Source organism: Zeugodacus cucurbitae, chromosome 3 (assembly GCF_028554725.1).
Source record: "Zeugodacus cucurbitae isolate PBARC_wt_2022May chromosome 3, idZeuCucr1.2, whole genome shotgun sequence".
In the NCBI taxonomy this organism is placed as follows: Eukaryota; Metazoa; Arthropoda; class Insecta; order Diptera; family Tephritidae; genus Zeugodacus; species Zeugodacus cucurbitae.
Genome location: NC_071668.1, coordinates 24,234,499 through 24,258,440, shown reverse-complemented (window position 1 = coordinate 24,258,440; position 23,942 = coordinate 24,234,499). Strand labels below are relative to the sequence as shown.

General features: G+C 37.7%; 1 protein-coding gene across 2 annotated transcripts; it reads right to left on the bottom strand.

Moving 5' to 3' along the window:
• LOC105214796 (uncharacterized) lies at nt 1–19,206 on the bottom strand. Of its 2 annotated transcripts, none has more exons than XM_011188445.3 (6): nt 19,067–19,206; nt 17,302–18,587; nt 14,248–14,465; nt 7,636–7,780; nt 4,632–5,387; nt 1–2,528 (listed from the first exon to the last, which is right to left on the bottom strand). In XM_011188445.3, the coding sequence occupies exons 2-6, from the start codon at nt 18,244–18,246 to the stop codon at nt 168–170; spliced, it is 4,425 nt and encodes a 1,474-aa protein (XP_011186747.1). In that variant the 5' UTR covers nt 18,247–18,587; nt 19,067–19,206; the 3' UTR covers nt 1–167. The 2 variants fall into 2 exon arrangements, with proteins under 2 accessions (XP_011186747.1, XP_054082743.1); XM_054226768.1 differs by having other exon boundaries at nt 17,302–18,713; nt 19,067–19,204.
• Between the last annotated feature and the right edge of the window lie 4,736 nt (nt 19,207–23,942).

Genomic DNA, 23,942 nt, shown 5'->3' with positions numbered 1-23,942 from the left:
ACACATTGGTTCTAAGACGCATACAAATTAATCGTTTTATTAAGATATAGATATAAATTTACTTGAACACGAAGAGGAAGTCTTTCATTACAATTATCAAGTACAAGTTGTTTAGAATAAAATTCATAAAGATCGGAAAATACGATTATTTACTTAATTCTAAATGTTTATTCCGTTGTATCGCTAGTATTTGGATTCACCTTTTCAGTTCCCACTTCACAGTTTTCATCCACATCTTTTTTTTTTATTTCTTCCAGTTTATCACCTTTCTCTTGCAAAACATTTTGTTCTTCCGGGTATGGAGTTTGCTGTAGACGTCTTACCATATCTTCCAAACTCTCACCATCTGTCTGATTGTTTTGTTTTTGTTTCGGTTCTTTGTTGTTAGCTGCTTTGGCGCGAAGTGCCGCATTCAGCACCAAGCCCGTAGGCTTTGTACGCGGTTGCTTTGGGATAGCGCCTTGTTGTGCAGCAATTTGACTGGGTATGGTAGTGACTGTAACGCGGTCCGTTAATTCCTCTGATACGATACTAGAACAGGCGACATTATTGAGTGTAGGCAACACTGAAGCTACCGCGGTGGCCTCCATACCCGCCGTACATTCATCTTCGGGATCAGTCACTTTATCTGCTGTGGTGGTTACTGGTATTTCGCTATCACTGGTTTCAATTGCAGTTGTCTGGCGATTTTGCTCACGCGCAGCTATGCGATTGATCATCTCTGTACCACGCGCCGAAGTGCCAGCTAATCGATTGAGCAACTCTTTGCCCTCTTCCTCGAGTATGCGCAAGCGTTCCATACGATTGGACGATATTTGCTCGATATTTCCCAAACGCTGCTCTATGCTAACTTTCGGCGTGGTTGGTGGCAATGTCGTATTAGATGGAGCTGCATCCACACCATTCGTAAGCACATCTGAGTGATGCTCATGCAATGCATCCAATTTATTACCTAATTGTTGGCCGCGTTCATTGTTGCGCGAAAGTCTATTTAACAGTTCTTTGCTCTCATTCTCCAAACGCTGCAGACGCGCCGAACGTCGCGCTGTGTAAGCTTCTTCGTTTGCTGTTAAGGGGTTCAAGTTTACCTGTGGTTCGGACGCTGCCACTTCATTTGTGTCTTGATCTTTAGTTATCATATCGTCGGTTTGCTTGTCTTCCTTTAACATGTTTAGCTTAGAAGACGATGGTTTCTCCTCAGTTTTGATAGATTCTTCTTCCGTATTACTTTCGAAGCTACCCTCCCGACTTGGTCCACGTCGCAAACGGTCCAAGGAGCAACGCAGATAATGTCCACGATCTGATGTGCGCTTGATGCGCGACAACAATTGGCGACTCTCTTCTTCTAACCGCCCCAATCGTTCGGAGCGCTTACGCGTATATTCCTCTTCTCTCGGCGTGAGTGTACCAGTAACAGGCACAGAACTGGCGCGTGTCATGCGTTCAATACGTTTCTTTTTAAATAAATCATTCAGTGGCACTGCATATTGCACCGGCGCGATCTCATCCTGAAAACTACGCAATTGCACCTCTAACCGCTCACGATTATCCGATGTCTCGAGTACTCGCTGAATCAACGATTTACACTGTTCCTCAAGCCTTTGTATACGTTCGGCGCGTTCACCTCGCGAATCATCCGCGTCGACCACATCCGTCGCTGTCTCCATTGCCATATCATCCCTTCTGCTGTGATGTCTATTGCGTGCAACAATATTCTTTGGTATAGCGCCGCGACTGGTTGCGGTTACACCTGTCAAATCGACTGCACCGGCAAACTCACCATCACCGCCGCTGGCGTTATTATCTTCATCGCCGTATATGTCGACCACGCCATGATTGGCCTCGCTGCTGTCACGCCAACCACAGGTTGGTGGCGCACTATTCCAGCGCAACACTATCTCGGCGCTACCATCACCGGCACGTCCGGGCGAAGTGCTTTGCATGCGCTTTATCTTGCGTGAATGTTCGAACATTTCCTTCAAACGTTTACGCCTACATGCCGCAGCCGCACCGCCAACTCCACCGGCACAACCACCGACACCGCCGCCTCCACCTGCACCATTTGAAGTTGTCGTCTCCATGTCAGAGGTTAAATTTGTAGGCGCTGCCACGACTATTTCCTCATCCGAAGCCTGACCGGAGTCACTGTAGCCGCTCTCGGCTGAATTGTTGGCATGCTCTAGTTTTCGCAATGCAAATTCGCGTCGTAAATCATTCCACTGCTCTTGACTCTCATCGTTTTTGGCACGTGCGGCCGCCCACTTGCGTCGACAAAACTCCAACTCGTCTTTCAGTTCGGTGAGTAAGCGCCGCTTTTGCTGCAATTGATACCGCAATATTTGCTCTTGTGTGTGCAGCTGACGATGTTGACGCTGCATTTTGCCAACTAAATGCCAAGTTTTTGTCAACTCCAAACTAACGGCACTTAAGCGCTTCTCCTGTTCGTTCAATCGATATTCAAGATGGCAGTTTAAGGTTTTCAGGCGATTCGTATCTTTCACTAACGACTTTTTCTCCAATATTAGATCCTATCGTTGGCGAATGAGAAAAAAATATTTATTAAAAAGTTATAAAATATGAATAAGTAAAGTAAATATGTAAATAACTGTACACAATTTCATATTTTCGTTACTCTTAATGATTAATGATTGCATCCTCCCCAAAACTCATATATTCGATATAATTATTGTCTCTGGACGGTATACATATCACTTACAGTTTGAGATAACTCAGCCAAAAGATCTTAATGGAAAAAATTAAGCGGATCCAAATATTGGGTGGAGGATTATTGCACAAGGGTATACTACTTTTGAATCCTTCCTGATTCACTAATTCAATGTAGTTATCTGCTAAACTACGAAAACAGTCTTAACCAACTCGCTGAAAACACTTCATTTGGTCATATCCTGCCGATCTTGGCCTACATCCTTACAATATCAAATTGACGCAAGAACTGAAGTCGGTTGACCACCAGAATCGTAGTATGTTCGTGAATTGGGCTGAGCAACAACTTGAAAATTATCCGGATCATCGAAAAATCATCTTCCTCCTTTCTGGCTGAATGACTTCGTCAATAAGCAAAATAGCGTTATTAGTCAGGCAGCTATCCACACGTACTCCATGAGTCACCATTGCATCCCAAAAAAATACGGTTGCATGTGGTTTATGAGCTGGCGGCATCCGTGATCCGTGATAATCAAGACCGGCACGTTACTGTGAATGGGAACCGCTCAATGATAACCGAATATTTTTGACCCGAATTATATGAAATGGACTTGGACAATATTTGGTTCCAAACGGACAGGACGGCGCCACAAGCGACACAGCGAATGTCACAATCGATTTATTGAAAATCAAGTTTGGTGAACGTGTTATCTCACGAAATGACCCAGTCAATTGGGCGCTTCGGTCGTGCAATTCGACGCCGTTTGACTATTTCCTGTGGGAAAACGTCATGTCTATGGTCTATGCCAACGAGCCTGCGATGATTGATGAACTTCGTACGAATATCGAACATGAAATTGCCGCAGTATCGGCCGATTTATGCGTGAAAATCGTCGACTATTGGGTTCAGCATCTGGACTTCTACAAGCGTGCCCGTGATGGCCATACAAAAGAAATCGGGTTCCTTATATAATGTTATCGAATGTTCTTTCACAGGAATAAGTAATTGTATTGATATCCCAAAGCGTTTTTGTAGCGCTCTTAATGAAAAATCATTTATAAAAGAATTTTATATTAAAGCCACCATATATAGATCGGTTAAATCAATGGATTATGGATAGCTAACTTGTTGAGTTTTCTACGTCATTTCGAAAGGAAGTCGTAGCATCTCTTAAAATCATACAGTCTAGATTCTTCACAAAAATCGATTCCACGATATCCCATTCGACGACTATTTAAATAGCTCTCATTTCAGCATCGTAACTTTATACAGATGGCAAGTACTATTAATACCACTATTAGATATTGAATACCCATTGAATCCTAAAGACTTAGAAGTTGACGGTATAAATTTTACTTATTACAAGCAAGTTCACGTTAATGACAACTACACCCTTTGCGCAGCCGATTAACTTACGGTTTATAGTCACATGTCATTTCATAAAATTTACGACCTGCTTCATGTGGCATTCAAACATTAAGTGATCTATTAAAAGTACCAAACGTCTACTTAACAACTTCATCAACTTTTATAAAGTGCCGCTTGAGTATTCAACCGCATGTTATCGTTAATTCATTTACGTGCTGTCGCAGCATGCACAAGTGGTCGAAAGTCTTCGTGAGTAATGAAAAGAGCGCATTTGAATTTACTCAAGTCTGACAAAAATAATCAACCTGAAAAGTGCAACTTTGAAATAAGAGGTGGGGGGTTGGTCCATAAAACTGTTTAAGTGAAAAATGTTAAAAGTTGTGCGCAACACGTCGTTAAGTGCAACGGCCACTTTACATAACTCCGCAGCGTTGCGCCACGCTTTCTCTAAACGGAAGTGGCTGCTAACAAGCTTGACTGACGCGCCGTACCCAAACTCACCAACACACAGTGCAAGACAAGACGATGGCATAACGGTTATGCCAAAGCTAAAGTGTGTGTGTGTGTGTGTGTGTGTTACAACGCGCTTTACACTCACCTTTAACTTAATATATGTCTTGCTGACGCTCAGTTCCGCCTTTGGTCCATTGGCCGTCTCAACGGATTTGTAGCAATCCTCGCTGGCGCCATGCTCCTCAAATTGCACCCGCTCGATTTTGTGGTGACTTAAGAGCTCCATTAGCACTTTCCAAACTTTCGGCAAGTTACCAATAATTTCTTGTGTCGTTGCAACTTTACTCATAACTTCTGGTTCATGGGTTCTCAATGCAGTAGCTGACATTGCAGTGCAGTCTGTTGCGGCAGTGGCTGTTGGTAATTTCATCCGGTTGCCGGCACTTTTACGATGGTGTCTTCTACCGCAGCAAGCGCCTGCAGTGGCGTTGGCTGTGGCAGTGGCACAAGTGACGGCAGCATTTTCAGTCTTGCAATTGGTATTGTTGTGGTCGGCTGCCACAGCGGCCGGTTCAGCAGACACAAGTTCTTCGCTTTCTAAGTTGCGGCATTCACCACGATCGGGTGTATCTCTATGCAGTTTGTAGTCTTCCTCGTCAGCGCTGTTGTTCACAATTGACGTAGGTGTTGGACTACGATTGCACTCGGTGGACTTGCCGCCCATACCCGCCTCTTCGACTAATTCGAATAATAATTTCGGTAACGTTGCGCCATCAGTGCAATTTGCTTCCTTCGTTGCCATGTCGTTGAGCAGGCCGCGGTTCTCCTCCAACATCGTCGTCAGTCGATCAATATCCAAGTTATTCTCGCCATTGAAGCCCATCACCATCTGGCTAAAGAGCTGCAAATGTAGAAAAGTGTGATTAATTGCTTGCAACAGCAAATACAAGTAGCGTAAGACAAGCAATAGCACACAGCTACGTTGAAGTACCGCAGTATGCATATCCATACTCGTATGTGTGTGTGTGAGTGTGATTTTAATCGAGCTCCTGTTATCATGCTTGCTGTGGGAATGTGTGCTGGCCTTTTGTAATTAAGGAAAAATATTTTCACTTCATCATGGCCAATAGTTGGGCTACGATATACAGGCTGGCAACATTTAATTTGAACGAATCTTGATGGGAGTTTAATAGCGGTAAATTAATATAAAATGCCTTCTGATTTTATCAAATCTAATGGAGATACGGGGTTTGAACCGCGGAAAATTTATATCGTCTTTAATAACTTGAAAACGAAATATATGCCTTGAATAGTGGAGGTGCAACAATACGATCGATTTAAAGAAAATATCTATGAAACCGACAACACCAACAATGTGCGCCTCGAAATTCAACGCAGGATCACTCTTGCCAACAGGTGCTACTTTAGACTGAGTAGGCAATTGAAAAGTAAAGTCCTCTCTCGACGAACCAAAATCAAATTCTACAAGTCACTCATTATTCCCGTCCTGGTGTCTGGTGCAGAAGCGTGGACGGATGTTGACAACCGATTAGACGATTCTAGGAGTTTTCGAGAGAATGGTTTTGCGACAGATTTATGATCCTTTGAATGTAGACGATGGAACGATAAGCCGGCTACGCTGGCTAGGTCCGAATGGACGAAAAGACTCCAGCTTTGAAAGTATTCGATTTAGTACCCGCCGGTAGAAGCCGAGGAAGAGGAAGAACTCCACTCCGATGGAAGGACCAGGTGAGTACCGACCTGGTTTCACATGGTATTTTCAATTGGCGCCAAATAACAAGAAGCAGAAATGAGTGGCGCGCTCTGTTGGATTCGGTTATAATCCCTTGAGCGATTCCTACGCTAAATATATATATATGAAACCCACTAAGCTTAGTAAAATATTTTTTCCATGTAGACTATCTGACCCAAAATTAGGTTCAGCAATAGACCAAGGACTAAAAAACTACCTTAATTGTTAAGTATTTTTATTGCATCGCTGTACTTGATCTTATCAATGCTTATCATCATTTTACTTCAGAATCTTGACTGGGAATATTTTATTTAATAGACCGTTAACTCACCTACCGTCAATCTTTTTTACTTATAAATCAGTAATATTCTGGATCTAGGAATAACTTCTATGCAACATCTACAACTCAATTATGAAAACTTAGAGTCGTGTTCTTATAATAACTCGCTTGTGCCTTGACGCCTTCTGCCCAAATTCGGCACTGAATTTTAGGGATGAATTGAATTTAACGTCCGAAAACAGAAGACTTAAAGGATTTGAATTTATGCTGCGGACTAATTTCACAAAATGAGCTCTGGTCACAATGAAAGGCTAGACTAGCTCCAAAATTAATTGGCCATGGTCCCATTGTTAGCTGATTGAATCAAACATCCCTCTTCTGGCTTGCTAAGACTCTCCTGAGCATTGAGCTACTGACAAACTTGTGTTAACATTAACTAATTCCAAACCCGTAAAGAATCGTAAAAACTTTACTGATTTATCCAGTAATATAAGTTTGGACTGGTCATTATCGAGTTGTCAGGATAGAGCAACAATTTTGTCCTATAGATTTTAAAATAAAACTAAATATTTGCTGTGACAAATATTTTCAATTATTACTATCAATTCACAAATGTTTTCCAAAAAAAGGAAATAAAAAATGATGAATTCTCAACGACTTGTTAGAGAAATGAAAATGTTAACAATTGCTGTTAATTGCTATTAAAATCTACAATGCCAACACTTACGCACCCTCTATCCAAATATGATTTTAAGCAAATTCAATCAACTCAATGACTATCAAGTGAAATTTCGACACTTGGAAATATTCTGCTGGAAATGCAGGAATGCATCAACGCTTCCTGTCATTCCGGTTTACCAAAACTTTTTACCAATGAAAACATGAGCATTCACACATACACATGCATACATATGTGGTATTTAAACACACACACACATTCTGATGCACATTGTAATTGTGTGAGTGAAGACACAAAGCAAACAATTTCCAAGTTTACAATTGACTTGAAATCCGCTTACGAGCGTTTACCATACTCGCGTCATAGTTACTACATACACATACAAAACATGCAAACGCACACACATACATATGTATAATAGAAATTCTTATACGCACCGTATTGACTGTGCCCATTTCCTCTTTGAGTGCTTTCTTCTCGAATTTGTGTTCGTTGCATTCTTCGCGCAATGTTGCCAATTCTATATTTGCGCTTTCAATTTCCTTCATCAATGTTTGATTATGCTCTTCGAAGTTTTTCGTTCTGCAAATATAGAAAGAGAAAGAAAAAAATTAAAAGAAGTTTCTTCAGAAATTCTGTGCAAACTCATATAAGCTCATGGAATATTTTGACAAGCATTGCATTGTGTGTGTGTGTGTTGGAATTTGTGAATGTTTGCATTTTTCTTGCAATTAAATGGGAAAAATTTGCCAAATGTAAACATTTTACGATTAAACGACAATCGAAGAGAGAAGTGTAAATGACAGATTATGTGTGCACAAACACCCATATACATATATCGAACATACATATATGTAGTTGCAAATCCCTTTCCCAAACATATTATCGTTTATGGCTTTGTTAAAATATGTCAGCACGTTTTTAATGGCGTATGCCATTCTGGATTTGCAGCTACAGCTGCGTCACTCTGATTGTGCGACACTGCGTATAAGTAACATTTAGTGTTTGCTATTTGGAAATTAATCTGTTGAAAGGGAAATATGAAAAATCTGGATTTATTTTTATTTGTACTACAATTTGAAGTAAATGAATATGTAGCTTCATTGTTGACATTTTATATTTGCAATAATTAAAAATTTTACCTTAAAAATAATGATAAGCGCTGCTGGAGCCAAAGTGTTTAATTGAGAATATCTAACACCAAAAATAAATTTTACTTGTGCTAAACACTATTTACCTTTAAAATATGGTTCCTAACGGAAATAATTGTACAACATAAATTATAGACATAATTTGGAATTATTGATTGGTGATATTGTTCAAAATTAAAATATTTGCAAATAGATAATATATAAGTGGAGACATAATTTTGTCAGTATGTTAATATGGAATAACTTTGAAAACCAAGTCCCTTTGATATTTATGATAGTTTCCATTAATTTTTACTTAATACTTTTATATTTATATTAATACGGTTTCAAAATCCAGGGTCGATATAGCGTTAAACCGGGATCAGATTGGCTTGAACTCGAATCAAGTCTGGAGATATGTGTGGTCTGTCAATGTCATCACTTTTGAATAGCAGATAACAAAAGATGTTAATGAAGCATTGGATTAAAAGTGAAAGATAGCGCAGTATGGGTGACAAGTTTTTTGACGCAGCAGACAGTAAAAATGGGCTTCTTCGATCAATAATAGCGCGCCATTCGTATCTTTTTCTTTCTCTTTCAATTTGGCGCCAATTCCTGATACCAAGTGGAACCAGATCGCTCTCCACCTGATCATTACAAAGGGAGTGGAGCTATTCCTCTTCTTCGGTTTTCCCAGTGGGTACTGCTTCGAACACATTCACAACTGGAGTGTTTTCGTACATTCGGACAACATAACCTGTCAGCGTATCCGATGTGTTTTTATTCAGTGAACTACATATGTCAATATCGACGTTCAAGTCGTTCAGCATATCGTTCCATCGTTGGCGGTATTCGCCCTTGCCAACTTTCAAAAGGCCATACATCTACCGTAAAATCTTTCTTTCGAAAACCCAAAGAGTCATCTCATCGGATGTTGTCATCGTCCATTCTTCAGCGCCATACATCAGGACGGGAATAATAAGCGACTTGTAGAGTTTGATTTTGGTTCGTCGAGTGAGGACTTTACTTTTCAATTGCTTACTCAGTAGTACGTACCTCCAAAGTAGCACCTGTTGGCAAGAGTGATTCTGCGTTGGATTTGAAGGCTGATATTGTTGTTGGAGTCGATGCTGGTTCCAAGATAGATGAAATTATCTCCAATTTCAATGTTATGATTGTCAATAGCAATGTGGGAGCCAAGACGCTTCGCTTCCTGAGCTAGTTGGGAAAAATCCAAGTTGATATCTTTGGCGTACGCCAGCAGCTGTACACTCTTATAAAAGATTGTAGCTTCTCTATTTAGCTCTCAGCAATAGATTGAAGAGTCTATTGAGTCACCCTGTCTGAAACTTCGTTTGGTATCGAAGGGCTCGGAGAGGTGTTTCTCGATCCTGATGGAGCTTTTAGTGTTGCTTAACGTCTGCTTACACAGTCAAATTAGTTTTTCGGGGATACAAAATTCAGACATAGTGGCGAAACATTGAATTAACACAACTAAGACGACTATTTCCAAAGTACAGCATCCCTATGTATGTTGTTTTGGTGCAATGCGATTAATGGTTTAAATTGTATTGAAATATGGTTCATAAAATATATCTAAATAAATTCAAACAAACCGACTAAAATACATTAAAGTGCAGAGTCTAGGAAATCTTAGTCAAAAGTATATCTAGTAAAATCGTCTTTAAAATAGCACCCATTTGGCAATATGCACTTAAGACAACGCTTCTTCCAATCGTCAGAACACTTCTCAAACTAGATTTTTGGGATAGCCTTTGACTCTTTCAGCAATATCTCTTATGCTTGCAAAACGACGGTTCTTTAAAGTTCACACTAAGTCATGTCTCGCAAATACGGAGGCTTGGGAATCATTACAATATTGTTTTAGGCCAAGAATTTACCAGCAAGTAACTTTTTTTAAGACTCTAATAAAACGATTTTCAAAGGTTTCGGGATTACTTTAAATAATTTAACGAGCCTCTTCTTCTATCTTGGTGTGCTCCTTGATATTATTCGACAAATGAAGAGACCTTTAAAATAATATGAAAGCTCCCAACTACTAATGGAATATAAGGGCCATTTTCAGATTTCATTTCCCGTTAAGGAGAATATCATTTGCTCAAAGCTCGAGTTGAGGCAGTATAAAATTAAAATAGAATTTATATATATTTTCCTTTGCGCATGACCAACAATGAATAGGTGTTTCGGAAATCAAAATTTAATATTGAAAAACTTAAAAAAACTGAATATTTTATTTTTTTTTTATGCGCAAAACTGCAGTACAAAGTGGTTATAAAATAATTGTAGCCATTTTAATTACTTCATGTAAGAAAACAATATTTTGCATTACTTTTTTTTGTCAATTATAACCTCAACTCTCCAAAAGAAATTTCAATTAACCACTGCATAAGCAAGCATATTCAGCTGTTTACGAACATACATGGCGCTATCTAATATTTTTTTTATGTTTGTATAATAATGTCAAGCAAATAACAACGGGTAAAAGGGCGCCGGAAGCGTATTAAAACACCAACGCGTTCGCATGTGTGTATGTTTATAAAATAAATAGCAAACAACAACCAAAAGTAAAAGGAAGCAACCAAAAATAGCCTGTCACCGCAAGACTAAACACACAGAAAATTTCCTAGTAGGCTACACAGCCAAGCTAACTTGGTTGGGAATATGAGTGTATTCTTTTAAATTTGTGCGCATGCATATTTAATGTGGGGAAGGAGCATATGAGCGCATATGTTGACGTAAAAAGTTGAGCAACATTCGCACTTTTATGTTGTGAGCAGAAATTTGCGAAACAAAAACTTTGCCTACCCTCCTGCATGCTGCAGCTGAACTCGTGTTGTCGTACTGCGCCCGTAATTTGGGAATCACCAAACTTTGCCTATTGACGTGTGACAGCCCAAGCGCCGCGAAGGCATAACGAATAGTGTGTCATTGCGGAGTAAGAATGCATACAAATTTTCATTTACATTTCGACAAACAATTAGGTCTATTTGGTACTATTTAAATTTTTTTAATTCTAAAAATTATCTGAACAGCATAAGATTTCCGAATACAGTGATGTTGCTAAACTAAACTCAATAATATAAAAACTGAACTTTTGGAACACACAAAAAGATGCTTCTATGTAGTATATTGTATATTTAATTTTCTCAGGGAGTATGAACCCACAAACACAAAAACAGCAATTTAGGATTTTATACACGTCTGATTCCAAAATTTCAATAGTTATAACATAAAACGAAGACATTAAAATTTCTGAATCAACTGCCTATACCGAACCAACTATTAGTTATATTTGCCCCAGCGCTTAATAATAAAATACAAATTCATAAGAATTATTTTTTGTGAGAAAAAAATAAATTTTTTTAATCACAAACAGCCCACTGTGCGCACTGAAAGTTTTAACACAGCGAAAAATAATAACTCGCTGCTACAAATGTAAGTCAGCTAGTCTGCCAGTCAAGCTGTTGCACAGCAAATACAATATGTAAACACATTTTTTTTTTTTTCATTTTCTATTTGCGAGTACATTTTTCGCTTTCCCGCATGGAACTAATAAAAAATTTTGTAATTTTTGGCTTTGTTTATATTAGTCTGTTGTATTTAGATTTTTGCTTTTGTTTCTGTTTCTGTTTCTGTTTTCATTTCATAATTTTTCTCACATACCAAAGCAACAGTGAAAGAACAAAAATTACGCTTCACCCCTCTGAGATAGCAACAATAATTGGAAAGAGCACGTGCTCATATATGTATGTCTGCATGTGTCATAGGCGCATACACTAAAAATATCACTGTGCTTGCATATGCGTTATACTAAGGTGATCAAGTACTAAAATTTAATGAGTACTAAAATTCGAAAATCAAAATATATTTAGTACTTCTTAATTTTTTTTTCCTCTTCCTTCAATTAATAGATTTTATTAGACAACGAAGTATTTTACAAATCCACAGAATTTCATATACTATATATTTGTCAGAGACATGTCATAATTCTGCCATTATTAGAATAATGACCATTTTTGATAGTTTTAAAAACTGACAAATAAACCTTTACACTTTTTAACGGTTTCTATATAATTTTTGAGACAGAATACAATATTTTAATTTCAAGGAATAATACTTTATATACATATATCTATTGCCACTAAATATGGTTATGACATCATTATGACATTAAGGTCAGCCAAACAGTCAGTCAAAATGTTTGTCATTTTATTTTTGTATTGTATATTATTTTTGGAGCTAAATTAGCAATATAGTAAAATATTAAAATGAAAAAGTTCAAATTATGATTGCGAAACAAATTGGGTTAACAGCTGTGATCGAATTTTTGTCATTAAATTTGACCTAATGATGGCAGCAATTATGGTAATTTTTTTAATTAAATTCTACTTATCGGACAGCAAATAGCTCTTCTACATACTTTTGAATTCAAAAAATTAGCTAAGCCGCTTTTTTAGATTAAATAATTGCTATAATTTATTATAATTATTTTTTAATTTTTTTTATTATTTTCTTTTTTGTTAATTTTTGATAAATTTTATTATTTTTTCTGTTAATTAATTATGTTATTTTACTTTTCTGTATAAATCTTAAAAATCATTAAATATTTAATCGTTCATAATTTTGTTATTATTGTCCAAATATTTTATCTAAGCTGTAGAGTTTTCCCTGCTGGGTCAGCTCTATAACCCTACAGACCTATTTATACAAATACCACGTTTCGTGAGCACGCTGCTGTCGATATAAATTAAATAGAATTAAATACACATTTTCAACACAAAATGTTGTTTTTATTCAAGTGCTTGTGGTTTGTTTTGTTAGTGGCCTATTGTTAGTTGTTTTGTGATTGCGAAAACGTGCCTATCGCGCAAAAAAGAAAGAAGTACTATTAATTAATAAAATTAATACAAATTTGTTTCAGCTTAAACTCGTGTTTAAGTGTTTTGTATTTGTATTAAATAATTAAATAAAATAAATATAATAATAATAAATATAATAATATAAATATGGAATTAATCAGCTAAAGCATTCAGAAAAATAATTATTATAATAATAATTAATAATTATTGAATGGCAGTCAATAACAAAGCCAAATCTTATTTCTTTTCTTTCCCAATTAAATATTTTAAATTTTTGGTCAGATTTTTAGTTGGTAATGTTGATATAACAGCCACCATTTACTTAAATAAGGAGTTCAATGGATGTTGTTTGACAAAACTTGATAATGCTCTCTCGAACATTGTTTCCAAATGCAGTAGTCCAGCGGAAAGAATAATTTTTCAAGTGAATTCATTGACGCTTTGATATGCACTAACGCCAAATAGTAAAAGCATCTTTTCGAAATCTACTCTTTAAACTTTACGGACTTTCTCTTACTATAGAGTTTACCACCTTTATACCTTCAGGAGCACTATTTGCTTCAAAGCTAGCTATTCATTTCGAAATTAGTAAACAAAATGAAACATGACATCTACATACAAGTAAATATATTTCATAAATAAATATACTCATAAAATTAAATCAGATACTTTGGCTATAAATTTCAGTGAACCATAGACCCACATACTTATTCTGATGAAATTCACTTAAGTATGTAGTAAAATATATAACATATTTACATTTTCGACATGTGTATTTCAGTTAACATGCGATGACTATGCAAATAAGAATATAGAATATGCGTCATCATTCAAAATATATAATATGTGTACATAAAGTGTATATAAAGTGTCGCAGCACATAACTGAAATATTTAATTTTAAGAAAATATGTAAATAAAATGCATTGCAAAATTTCACCATTGACTGTTTTTTTTTTTTCTTTTCGAAAAACACAAGTTTTAATGTCTGCCAATTAATTTTTATTTGTTTTATATATATATTTTGCTTTGGCACTTACTTTTGCTGTTCGGCAGCCAATTCGTCTCTTTTGATCGAAATTAATCTCTGCAAATTCTCTTGCTCAGCCAATGCGATGCGCTGTCGCTCCTCGTACAATTGACGCAGTTGCCGTATGTTGCCCAATTGACGTTCGTATTCTTGTCTCAAATTGCTCGACATGATTTTCAATTCACGTTCACCGAATGCCGTTTCGATTTCGTCTAATTTCGTTTTAAGCTGAAAATGAAAATTGTAAACTCAATTAATACTGATTATTTTGAGTTTTATTATTATTTTTAGTGGCACATAAATTGAAATAAAATTTTAAAAAATTTTGGGCCAGTTGTTTATTTACAGAAGCTATTCTGTATTGTTAAACAATACCTAATCTCACTCTAATTACCAAATGTTGTAATAATATTATTTCAGTAGTCAAACCTTGGATTGGCGAATCGAACAGTAACTGGTATAAAACTCTTAAACTGGCATAATCTAAAGTATAGTTTAGCAAGCGTTTATACCACTTTAATTAGTTTGGGAGTATGTCCCTTGCACAAATCTAAACTGTATAATTTATTTCTGCCAGTTATTTATCAAGAGTGCTCAAATTTAACGAGCAGAGAGTTGGCGAATAGAAGTCGATTGATTAAAGAACCAAAAACTCCTTTTTAAGAGCAAAATGGAGCAATGGAAACGTTGCTTTGAGTGTATTTACACAACTAAAATAATTAATCTCAAGTGTTCGAAAATTATTTTAGACACAGAAATTACAATAAAATAGCTGATTTAATTGTATTGCTGCGCTGGTCGAAATCTGTTGTGAGCTTAAGCGAAAATAAAATAATGCTTTACAACAAGATGATGTCGCGTTAACGCAATTATTTTTTGAAAACTAAAAGAGTGTGAACGTAATGCAGCAGATGTCGGACAAATTGCAGCATATATGCCACTTTGTGTGCAATTCAATGACAAGGCCATTGACAAGTCGCATGCAATTTTTAATAACGATAATTTGCTTTTTTTTTACTTTGCAGGCGTTGAGTGAATAATAAAGCATTTGATGAGTAATAATGAGAGATTTTATTGTTTTGAAAGCGTAGACAGTAAATATTATAGTATATGTGGTACGTGGCGTATGAGTAATGTCCGCTTAATCGGTAATTACTGCATGACTTTACTCTACTACATGCTATACACCACTAAGCGAACTATTTAAAGAGTTCTTATCTCGTCGAATTTAGTACAAGAAAGTATATTTTATAGCTCTTTAAGTGTTATAAGCGCTTTCTATTTAATTATACCAGTCTGCTTATTGTTTTTATACCAGTTGTGTGTTCGATTCAACACTAACGAAAATAGAGCGAATGCAAAATATCTATTATTGCCGAATTTAAATACAGCATTTTAAATATACGGAAATATGTTGATATCACATATTTTCCATAAGTGATATTCAATGGTCAGCCTGTATATACTTATCGAAAAATTATCCATAAAAAATATCAATTACCAACAGAATCTCTGCGCATAAATTACGCATTTAATAATAAATAATTTATTAAAAAATACTTAGAATACTAGTAATGTTATAAAAGTATATAAGTATATAATAACAATATGTAAAACGATTTTTTTCAAGAGTCAATATACAATAAATCGTACAACTAAAGTTTTAAGAATGGATTTTTTAAAACACAAAAAATTTCCAATCCATTGAGATCAATATTTTGATCGACAAGAAGTGCTTTTATCGATTGTGCAAATTTACTGTCTTTAGTAAAGTAGTAGTAAAAGTGTGCTTTTTCTTTAATACCATCACAAATGTACATTTATGGACTTAAATATATGCTGAATGCTCGAAACATTATTTAAATTTAGTTCCAATATACAAAGCTCCACAGAAAAAGCATCGATCACTTAGGGACCTTAGATGCATCTTAGTGGCTGTAAGCTTGGCATTCTTTAGTTGATCCTGTAAAAGAGAAGAATTCAATAATTTTAGATAACACCAAAGCGTATTCACCACCAACATTGACAAGGAAATATTTGTTAAACTTACTTGATTAATTGAGCATGTGCGAGTCGCAACAAAAATAAAATAATTTTAAGTATTTCTCAAACTAAAAATCCAATTCCCAATTTGAAGTAACACCATAAAGCAGATGAACCAACTAATTTACCGTTAATACTCCTAGATCTACGCGTGTACTCTCATAAGAACCTGAAGGCAACAGCTTTTTACCCGTTGAAAATGGGTAATTAGTTGATATTGATATACAAATAAACCGTTGCCTTGTTGCTTTAGAGATCCGACGATTTGATATGTTCCAGATTCATAACCAATTAACTGTTGGTTCAACTCTGACGCACCTATGGAGCACTATACAGACAGACAAAGGTTTTCATAAAAACCGCCAGTCATTAGAAGATGACTTAGACCTTATAGGACCCTCCATATGTCGAATAGTATGAAGTCAAACACAAATTGGACGAAAATTCTAGACAAACATCAAACAAATTTGTAAATTCTAAACATGGCGAATTGAATCTAAACTAGAACTAAAAATATAGTTCCCAGTATCTTGCTTCCATTACAAATGACACAGGTTTATCAGTTTATATCTAAACTGAGGCAAAGTATTTGAAAAGTCTAAAAACTGACTTTTTTTATAACGGAATAATGCATCAAGACAGATCACAGGTTCTTCCATATTTCTAGAAAACTTCTAAACTAGAACTAGAAATATTGTTCCCAGCATCTCCTTTCCATTACTACGAATACAAGGTTATCAGTTTTAATCGTTTTTCGAACTGAGATAAATTATTTGAAAAGTCTAAAACCTGACTTTCTTTATTATAACGGAATACTGCTTCAACGGCAGACCACAGTTTCTTCCATATTTCTAGAAAACTTCGAGAAGAATTAGGAACCCAACACACCTTTTGTTTCAAGAGTTAATACGCAATAAGTTAAAAGTAAATAATTATAGAATTCCAATGGCATAAAATAGAAAAAGTCGAGCGAAATAGATTAGAGCGTACATTGTACTGCGCAAAATGGTCACACACTCACCTGTACACACTGCTCCTCCTTGACATTCAACATCTGCTTGCAACAAGCGATAACTTCCTTCAGTGTACCGACTTGTTTTTGTACCACACCCATTTCGGTGCGCAACGACAGATTCTCCGCATTAGCCATCTGAAGTGCCAGCTGTGCATTGGCTAACTCAATATTAGCATGACGTCCGCGACTCTGTGGATCCTCATCATCGGAATCGGGTTCAGCGTTGGTGGTGCCACCAATAGCGCCCTCTTCATCCACCGATGACGGCTCCACATCAGTGCTGGACACCTCCACAGCATTGTTTCGACGTAAGCGGCGCGTCAGCTCCTGCTCCTCGGCCAACTGACGACGCAATGTGGCAATCTCATCACGTAAGTCTTGTACAGCCGTCTGACGAGTTAGTCGCTTAATGCGCAATTCCTCTTTGAATTCTTCGAGCGTTTGTTCGCGTGCAGCTGCTTGGCTGGGTGCGATGGTTGGATCATGTGAGTAGTCGGGCGAATTATATGTTGTGGCGTCGTTATTTTCTACCTCTAGTACAATGTCAGCCTGTGTTTTCTCGGTCAACTGCTTGTGAAGGCTTGCAGTCGCTTCAGCAATGTTTTCGACAATCGCACTATCAGCGCTGCCATCACTGGTATTTGTATTGTTCGCCAACAATGTCACATTAACCGTTTCGCCACTCTTCAACAATGCGACGAAATCTGTTGATAATTCACTGGTGTGGTTGCTGTTGTTATTGTTGACATTTTCACTTTCACTATGCGACGCCGCATCAATATTTGGCACGAGGTCTAAAATCAAATCACCATTCTCCACTTCCCACCACCAAGCGTCGTCGTCGTGTGGCTGCGATTGTATTGCCGTTGTTGAAGATTGATTGACGAATGTTGTAGTGCCGCTATGTTGTTGTTGTTGTTGTTGTGTGGGCTGTTCGCTTTGTTCATCCATCGCGTACGAAGGAGATCTTAAGTATTGGTCGTATTGGTGTGCTTTCTATCGCTGTTGGTTGAAGGCTTCGGTACTTCTGTGTATGTTTGTATACTCGGTGTTAGCGATTGCGACCGGCGTTTAAAATGTGTACCGTTTGTTTGTGCGGACGACTTCCTACTGCAAAATAACGTTGTGCCTGCTCGACGGCCAAGACAAGAATTTTCGTCTTTCGAGACAAAAGACCGACTGTGTGCCGCGTGTGCTTGGCCTCGGTAATGGGTTACCTACCACAAAATTATTTATGCTTCGAGTAATTGCGAACTTTGCCGTGTGCGTCTTAGACTTTCATGTATCTTCAACTGCGTTTTCAATTGAATATATTATTATTATATTTAAATATGTATATGTGTTTGTACTTTTTTGTAAAAACAGGATTTTCCCTGCTCTGACTGATTGTATTCGTTTATCACTTTAGAACAACAACACTAACCAATACAGATATGCTGATTTGCTTTAAACACATTCACATGTATGTATGTATGTATGTATGTGTTTTAAGAAAATTTTCACACTTTTTTGCCAATTTGCGGTTTCACAATCACTTCAATTTATTTTTTACTTCTTCATGCATACATAATATATGTATTTATAATTCAAGATCATATTAAATATATATCCATACATATAGGTTCATATATGTATACACATAAATATCACTTATTAACACGTATTCTGTTTTATTTCATAATTTCAAAAAAATACTTTTCGTATGTTTCACAATTATTTCTACAGGTTTTTCACACTCCACATAAACATTACAGTTAATTATTTAACGCACTCTTTTCGTTGAAAATTTCCAGTTATTACGAAAACATGTGAATGAAAACTTTAAACTTTCGTATTCAGCGCAACTTATCGGCAGCAGTTCTCTTGAAAAACTGACAGCGCGTGCTATTTTTAAAAAATCTACGCGTACCAGAAAGAAAATTTCATGCTTTTCACAAGCGAGTCGGTGCGATCTTGGCGAGCAAATTCATATGATTTTGTTTATTTTATTTTATTTTTATTTTTTTTTTTCTTTTCACATTTTTTATTTCTCTGCACTTTTCACGTGAAAGCTTTGCGGCACTATACATATAGTATGTTGTTGTTATTATTGCTGTTGGCTTTGTTTTCAAAATTGTTCTTCTTGAAAATAGAGAATTTGAACATTTGAAAGCAACTCACATGTTTTTAGTGTTGTAACAAAAAACGCCAACGAATAGTTTCGAGACGTGGCGGTATTCGTAGCAATGTATCGACGAACTTTGGCGACGAATAGTCTGTTTTGGAAACAAAATATTTAATGGGTGTGCCTCTCCCCACTTATGTGTCAAAAACCATATCTCAGAAACTTCTCTACCAATTTCAATGAAATTCAATTCATAATATTTTCCTGGCTTCCCAATGATATGAAAATAGGAAATTATGAAAATATGCCAAATCGTTTCTCAACCACGCCTACTTCCAATATACCAGAACTTTGAAGTCGATCGGAATCGTTTACTTTACAATATATAAAGTAAGCACTAGTAAAGATATCGGAAGAACACTTTTCACAAATATTGCATTTATAGTGTGGCATCGATCGACCTTCTAAAAAACGTGCTTTTATCGAAAATATAGGTAAGTCTCCCAGATATTTATTTTAAAGAAATTCAAAGGGAATACAGTGGAACTTCCATAACTCGAACTTCTATAAGTCGAAGATCTCCATAACTTGAACTCTTGAATGGGCAATATAAGTCAAATTTCATACGAATTTCCTTCCATAAATCGAACTTTCCGGCCAGGGCATAATACAAAATTTAAAATTTTACTATCCAGGAACATTTTTAAAGGAGTCACTATATTCGTAAGGAGGCGAACAAAAAAATTATATTACACTTACAGATTTTATAAAACATGTAACAAAGGCATGAGATACATACGTCAAGAGCCAAACAATAGCAAAGTGCAAACTTTATGAGAAGTGAATAAATAAAACTGTGTATAAATTTTATTTTTTAATGAAAAATTCTATAACTCGAAGTCTCTCTAAAGTGCTTTTGTGGATTATGGTGATTCGAGTTAGAGAAGTTCCACTGTATTTTTCTTCTAATAATACATATGTCTCCGTGCCGTTTTGTGGGCGTGGTAATAGTACGATCATGCAATTATGCTATAACAAAGATCTCTGGGTTCCAAGAAACATATATATATCAATTTTTTTTAAATATAACAACCAATTATTCGATATCTGGATGACATTCAAAGCACTAAGTGAGTTCAAGTCTATTGCTCACTTGGTCTTTTCAGGGCAAAGTAGCCTCCTTATGGATCTACTATTAGCAATTATTTATTTATATTTTATATTTTATAACAAACTCCATAAATCTCCCAAAGGGCAGCATAAAACTCTTCTCAAACAGTTTGGAGGAATATTGCCGAGGTAAAAATCACAGATTTTTTAAGATATAATTTCGAAGCCGTTCCATTAACATAGAGCAAACTGTTACGAGAATAACTCTTTAATAGATATTTTCGTCTAAATGCGGTGGAATATGCTTTTCGACAAAGGTGAAACATATTTTGACTTAATTATATTAAATTTAATGAACTTATGCTTTCCTTATACATATGTAAATTACATTACATGTATACATTCTAGCAGTGGGCCAACTAACCACTAACGGTTCACTTATGCACACAAGACACATAAGGTATTGTTCTGAGAATTTTGTTATTGTTCTCCCCCTTGTTCTTTACAACGAATTTTTCTTTGAGTATTTACATGCGTACTATGAAGTACATTTTCACTAATTTACAAAATCTATAAGTACCTAAGAAAGAGAGCACAACAAATTCGAAAAAACGAGTGCAAGTAACAGCAACCATTAGGCAGCTATGAACTTCTTTGTCTGCAACGGAATGCCAACACCATGCGGAACATCAAAGTGCAGCTAAGAGATGACAAGCTATGCGTTGAAGGAAGTGCCATATTCGTGGGGAACCGAATATTAATTACCACGTGGAATGCAGGATGGAGTCATATGTAGAAGTTCACGTAAGTGAGGAAAGTTTCTGACTGTCATTCACTTGGGAGTGGCCAGGAACGATTCTTTTACATGTGGCTCAAGCAGCTCACGACTTCCGGTCTTAGACCAAGTATCCTCTGGGTAGCCAACAGACATCCGTTTGAAGGCGAGCTAAAGTGAGAAGGCGAAACCCGCCTATGCGGTTGTGCGTAGGGTTTGGGACCCACCCCATAAAAACACCCCCCAATGAAAAAGAAAAAACAGCCTCGGATGAGAGACCCCAATTTTGATGACGACCACTGCAAACGTTTAAAGGACTACGAAATAAGGGCATGCACCTGGAATGTCCGGACCCTTAATTGGGAAGATGCCTCTGCCCAGCTGGTTGATGTCCTCATACGACTCAAGGCTGACATCACCGCAATCCAAGAAATGCGATGGACGGGACAAGGACGGAAGAAGGTGGGTCCTTGTGACATCTACTACAGCGGCCATATAAAGGAGCGCAAATTCGATGTGGGATTCGTGGTGGGAGAGAGACTCCGTCGTCGAGTCCTGGCATTCACTCCGGTGGATGAACGTCTAGCCACAATCCGCATCAAAACGAGGTTCTTCAACATATCGCTGATTTGCGCCCATGCCCCGACGGAAGAGAAGGACGAAGTGATCAAAGATACCTTCTATGAGCGCCTAGAACGTACCTATGAGCGCTGCCCCCGCCACGATGTCAAAATCGTGCTTGGCGATTTCAACGCTAGGGTGATGTTGTGATAGATGGACGACATGTCTCCAGTGTTTTTGGTGTGCGTACGCTTCGTGGTCCCAACATCGACTCGGACCACTATCTTGTAGCAGCTAAGATACGCACCCGCCTCTGTGTAGAAAAGCGCACACGTCAACAAACACAAGGAAGGTTCGACATCGAGAAGCTGCAATCACAACCGACAGCCGAACGATTTTCTACTCGACTTGCACTCCTGCTCTCTGAGAGCACTCATCAGCATCTCGGTATAAGGGAGCTGTGGGACGGCATATCAAACTCCTTACGTACAGCTGCAACCGAAACCATTGGTTTTCGGAAAAGTCAAAAAAACAGCTGGTATGATGAGGATTGTCGTCTCGCAGTGGAGAGAAAACAGACTGCCTACCTCGCAATGTTGCGATGGACCGCAACACGAGCGGGATGGGAAAGATACCGAGAGCTGAAGAGGGAAGCACACTCCTGTAGGACCCCCAGAGGTGATCTAGTTATTGATGACCAGAGTATACTGAGTTTGTGGAGGGAACACTTCTCCAGCCTGCTGAATGGCAGTGAAAGTACAACACCAGGAGATGGCGAACCCGATTCCCCAATCGACGACGATGGAGCAGATGTTCCATTGCCCGACCGTGAAGAAATTCGAATAGCAATTACCCGCTTGAAGAACAATAAGGCGGCGGGTGCCGATGGATTACCGGCCGAGCTATTCAAATACGGCGGCGAAGAGCTGATAAGGTGCTTGCATCAGCTTCTTTGCAGAAAGCATGCCTGACGATTGGAATCTCAGTGTACTCTGCCCAATACACAAAAAGGGAGACCCCACAATTTGCGCCAATTACCGTGGGATAAGCCTCCTCAACATCGCGTATAAGGTTCTGTCGAGCGTATTGTGTGAAAGACTAAAGCCCACCGTCAACAAACTGATTGGACCTTATCAGTGTGGCTTTAGACCTGGAAAATCAACAACAGACCAGATATTCACCATGCGCCAAATTTTGGAGAAGACCCGTGAAAATAGGATCGACACACACCATCTCTTTGTCGACTTTAAAGCTGCTTTCGACAGCACGAAAAGGAGCTGCCTTTATGCCGCGATGTCTGAATTTGGTATCCCCGCAAAACTAATACGGCTGTGTAAGCTGACGTTGAGCAACACCAAAAGCTCCGTCAGGATCGGGAAGGACCTCTCCGAGCCGTTCGATACCAGACGAGGTTTCAGACAAGGTGACTCACTCTCGTGTGATTTCTTTAACCTGATGCTGGAGAAAATAATACGAGCTGCAGAGCTAAACAGAGAAGGTACAATCTTCTATAAGAGTGTACAGCTACTGGCGTACGCCGATGATATCGATATCATTGGAAACAACACCCGCGCCGTTAGTTCTGCTTTCTCCAGACTGGATAAGGAAGCGAAGCGTATGGGTCTGGTGGTGAACGAGGACAAGACGAAATATCTCCTGTCGTCAAACAAACAGTCAGCGCATTCGCGTCTTGGCTCCCTCGTCACTGTTGACAGTCATAACTTTGAAGTTGTAGATAATTTCGTCTACCTGGGAACCAGCATTAACAGCAATAACAATGTCAGCCTGGAAATCCAACGCAGAATCACTCTTGCCAACAGGTGCTACTATGGACTAAGTAGGCAATTGAAAAGTAAAGTCTTCTCTCGACGAACAAAAACCAAACTCTACAAGTCTCTCATCATTCCCGTCCTACTTACGGTGCAGAAGCGTGGACGATGTCAACATCCGATGAGACGGCACTAGGAGTTTTCGAGAGAAAGGTTTTGCGGAAGATCTATGGTCCCTTAAGAATTGGCAACGGCGAATACCGCAGACGATGGAACGATGAGCTGTATGTGTTATTCGACGACATAGACATAGTCCAGCGAATAAAAA

Coding starts and splice junctions, on each gene's coding strand:
- LOC105214796 (XM_011188445.3), bottom strand. CDS start 18,246: ATGGATGAACAAAGCGAACAGCCCACACAACAACAACAACAACAACAT. Junction 14,466..17,301: donor AGGAGGAGCAGTGTGTACAG/GTGAGTGTGTGA, acceptor TTTCATTTTCAG/CTTAAAACGAAATTAGACGA. Junction 2,529..4,631: donor AGACATATATTAAGTTAAAG/GTGAGTGTAAAG, acceptor CGCCAACGATAG/GATCTAATATTGGAGAAAAA.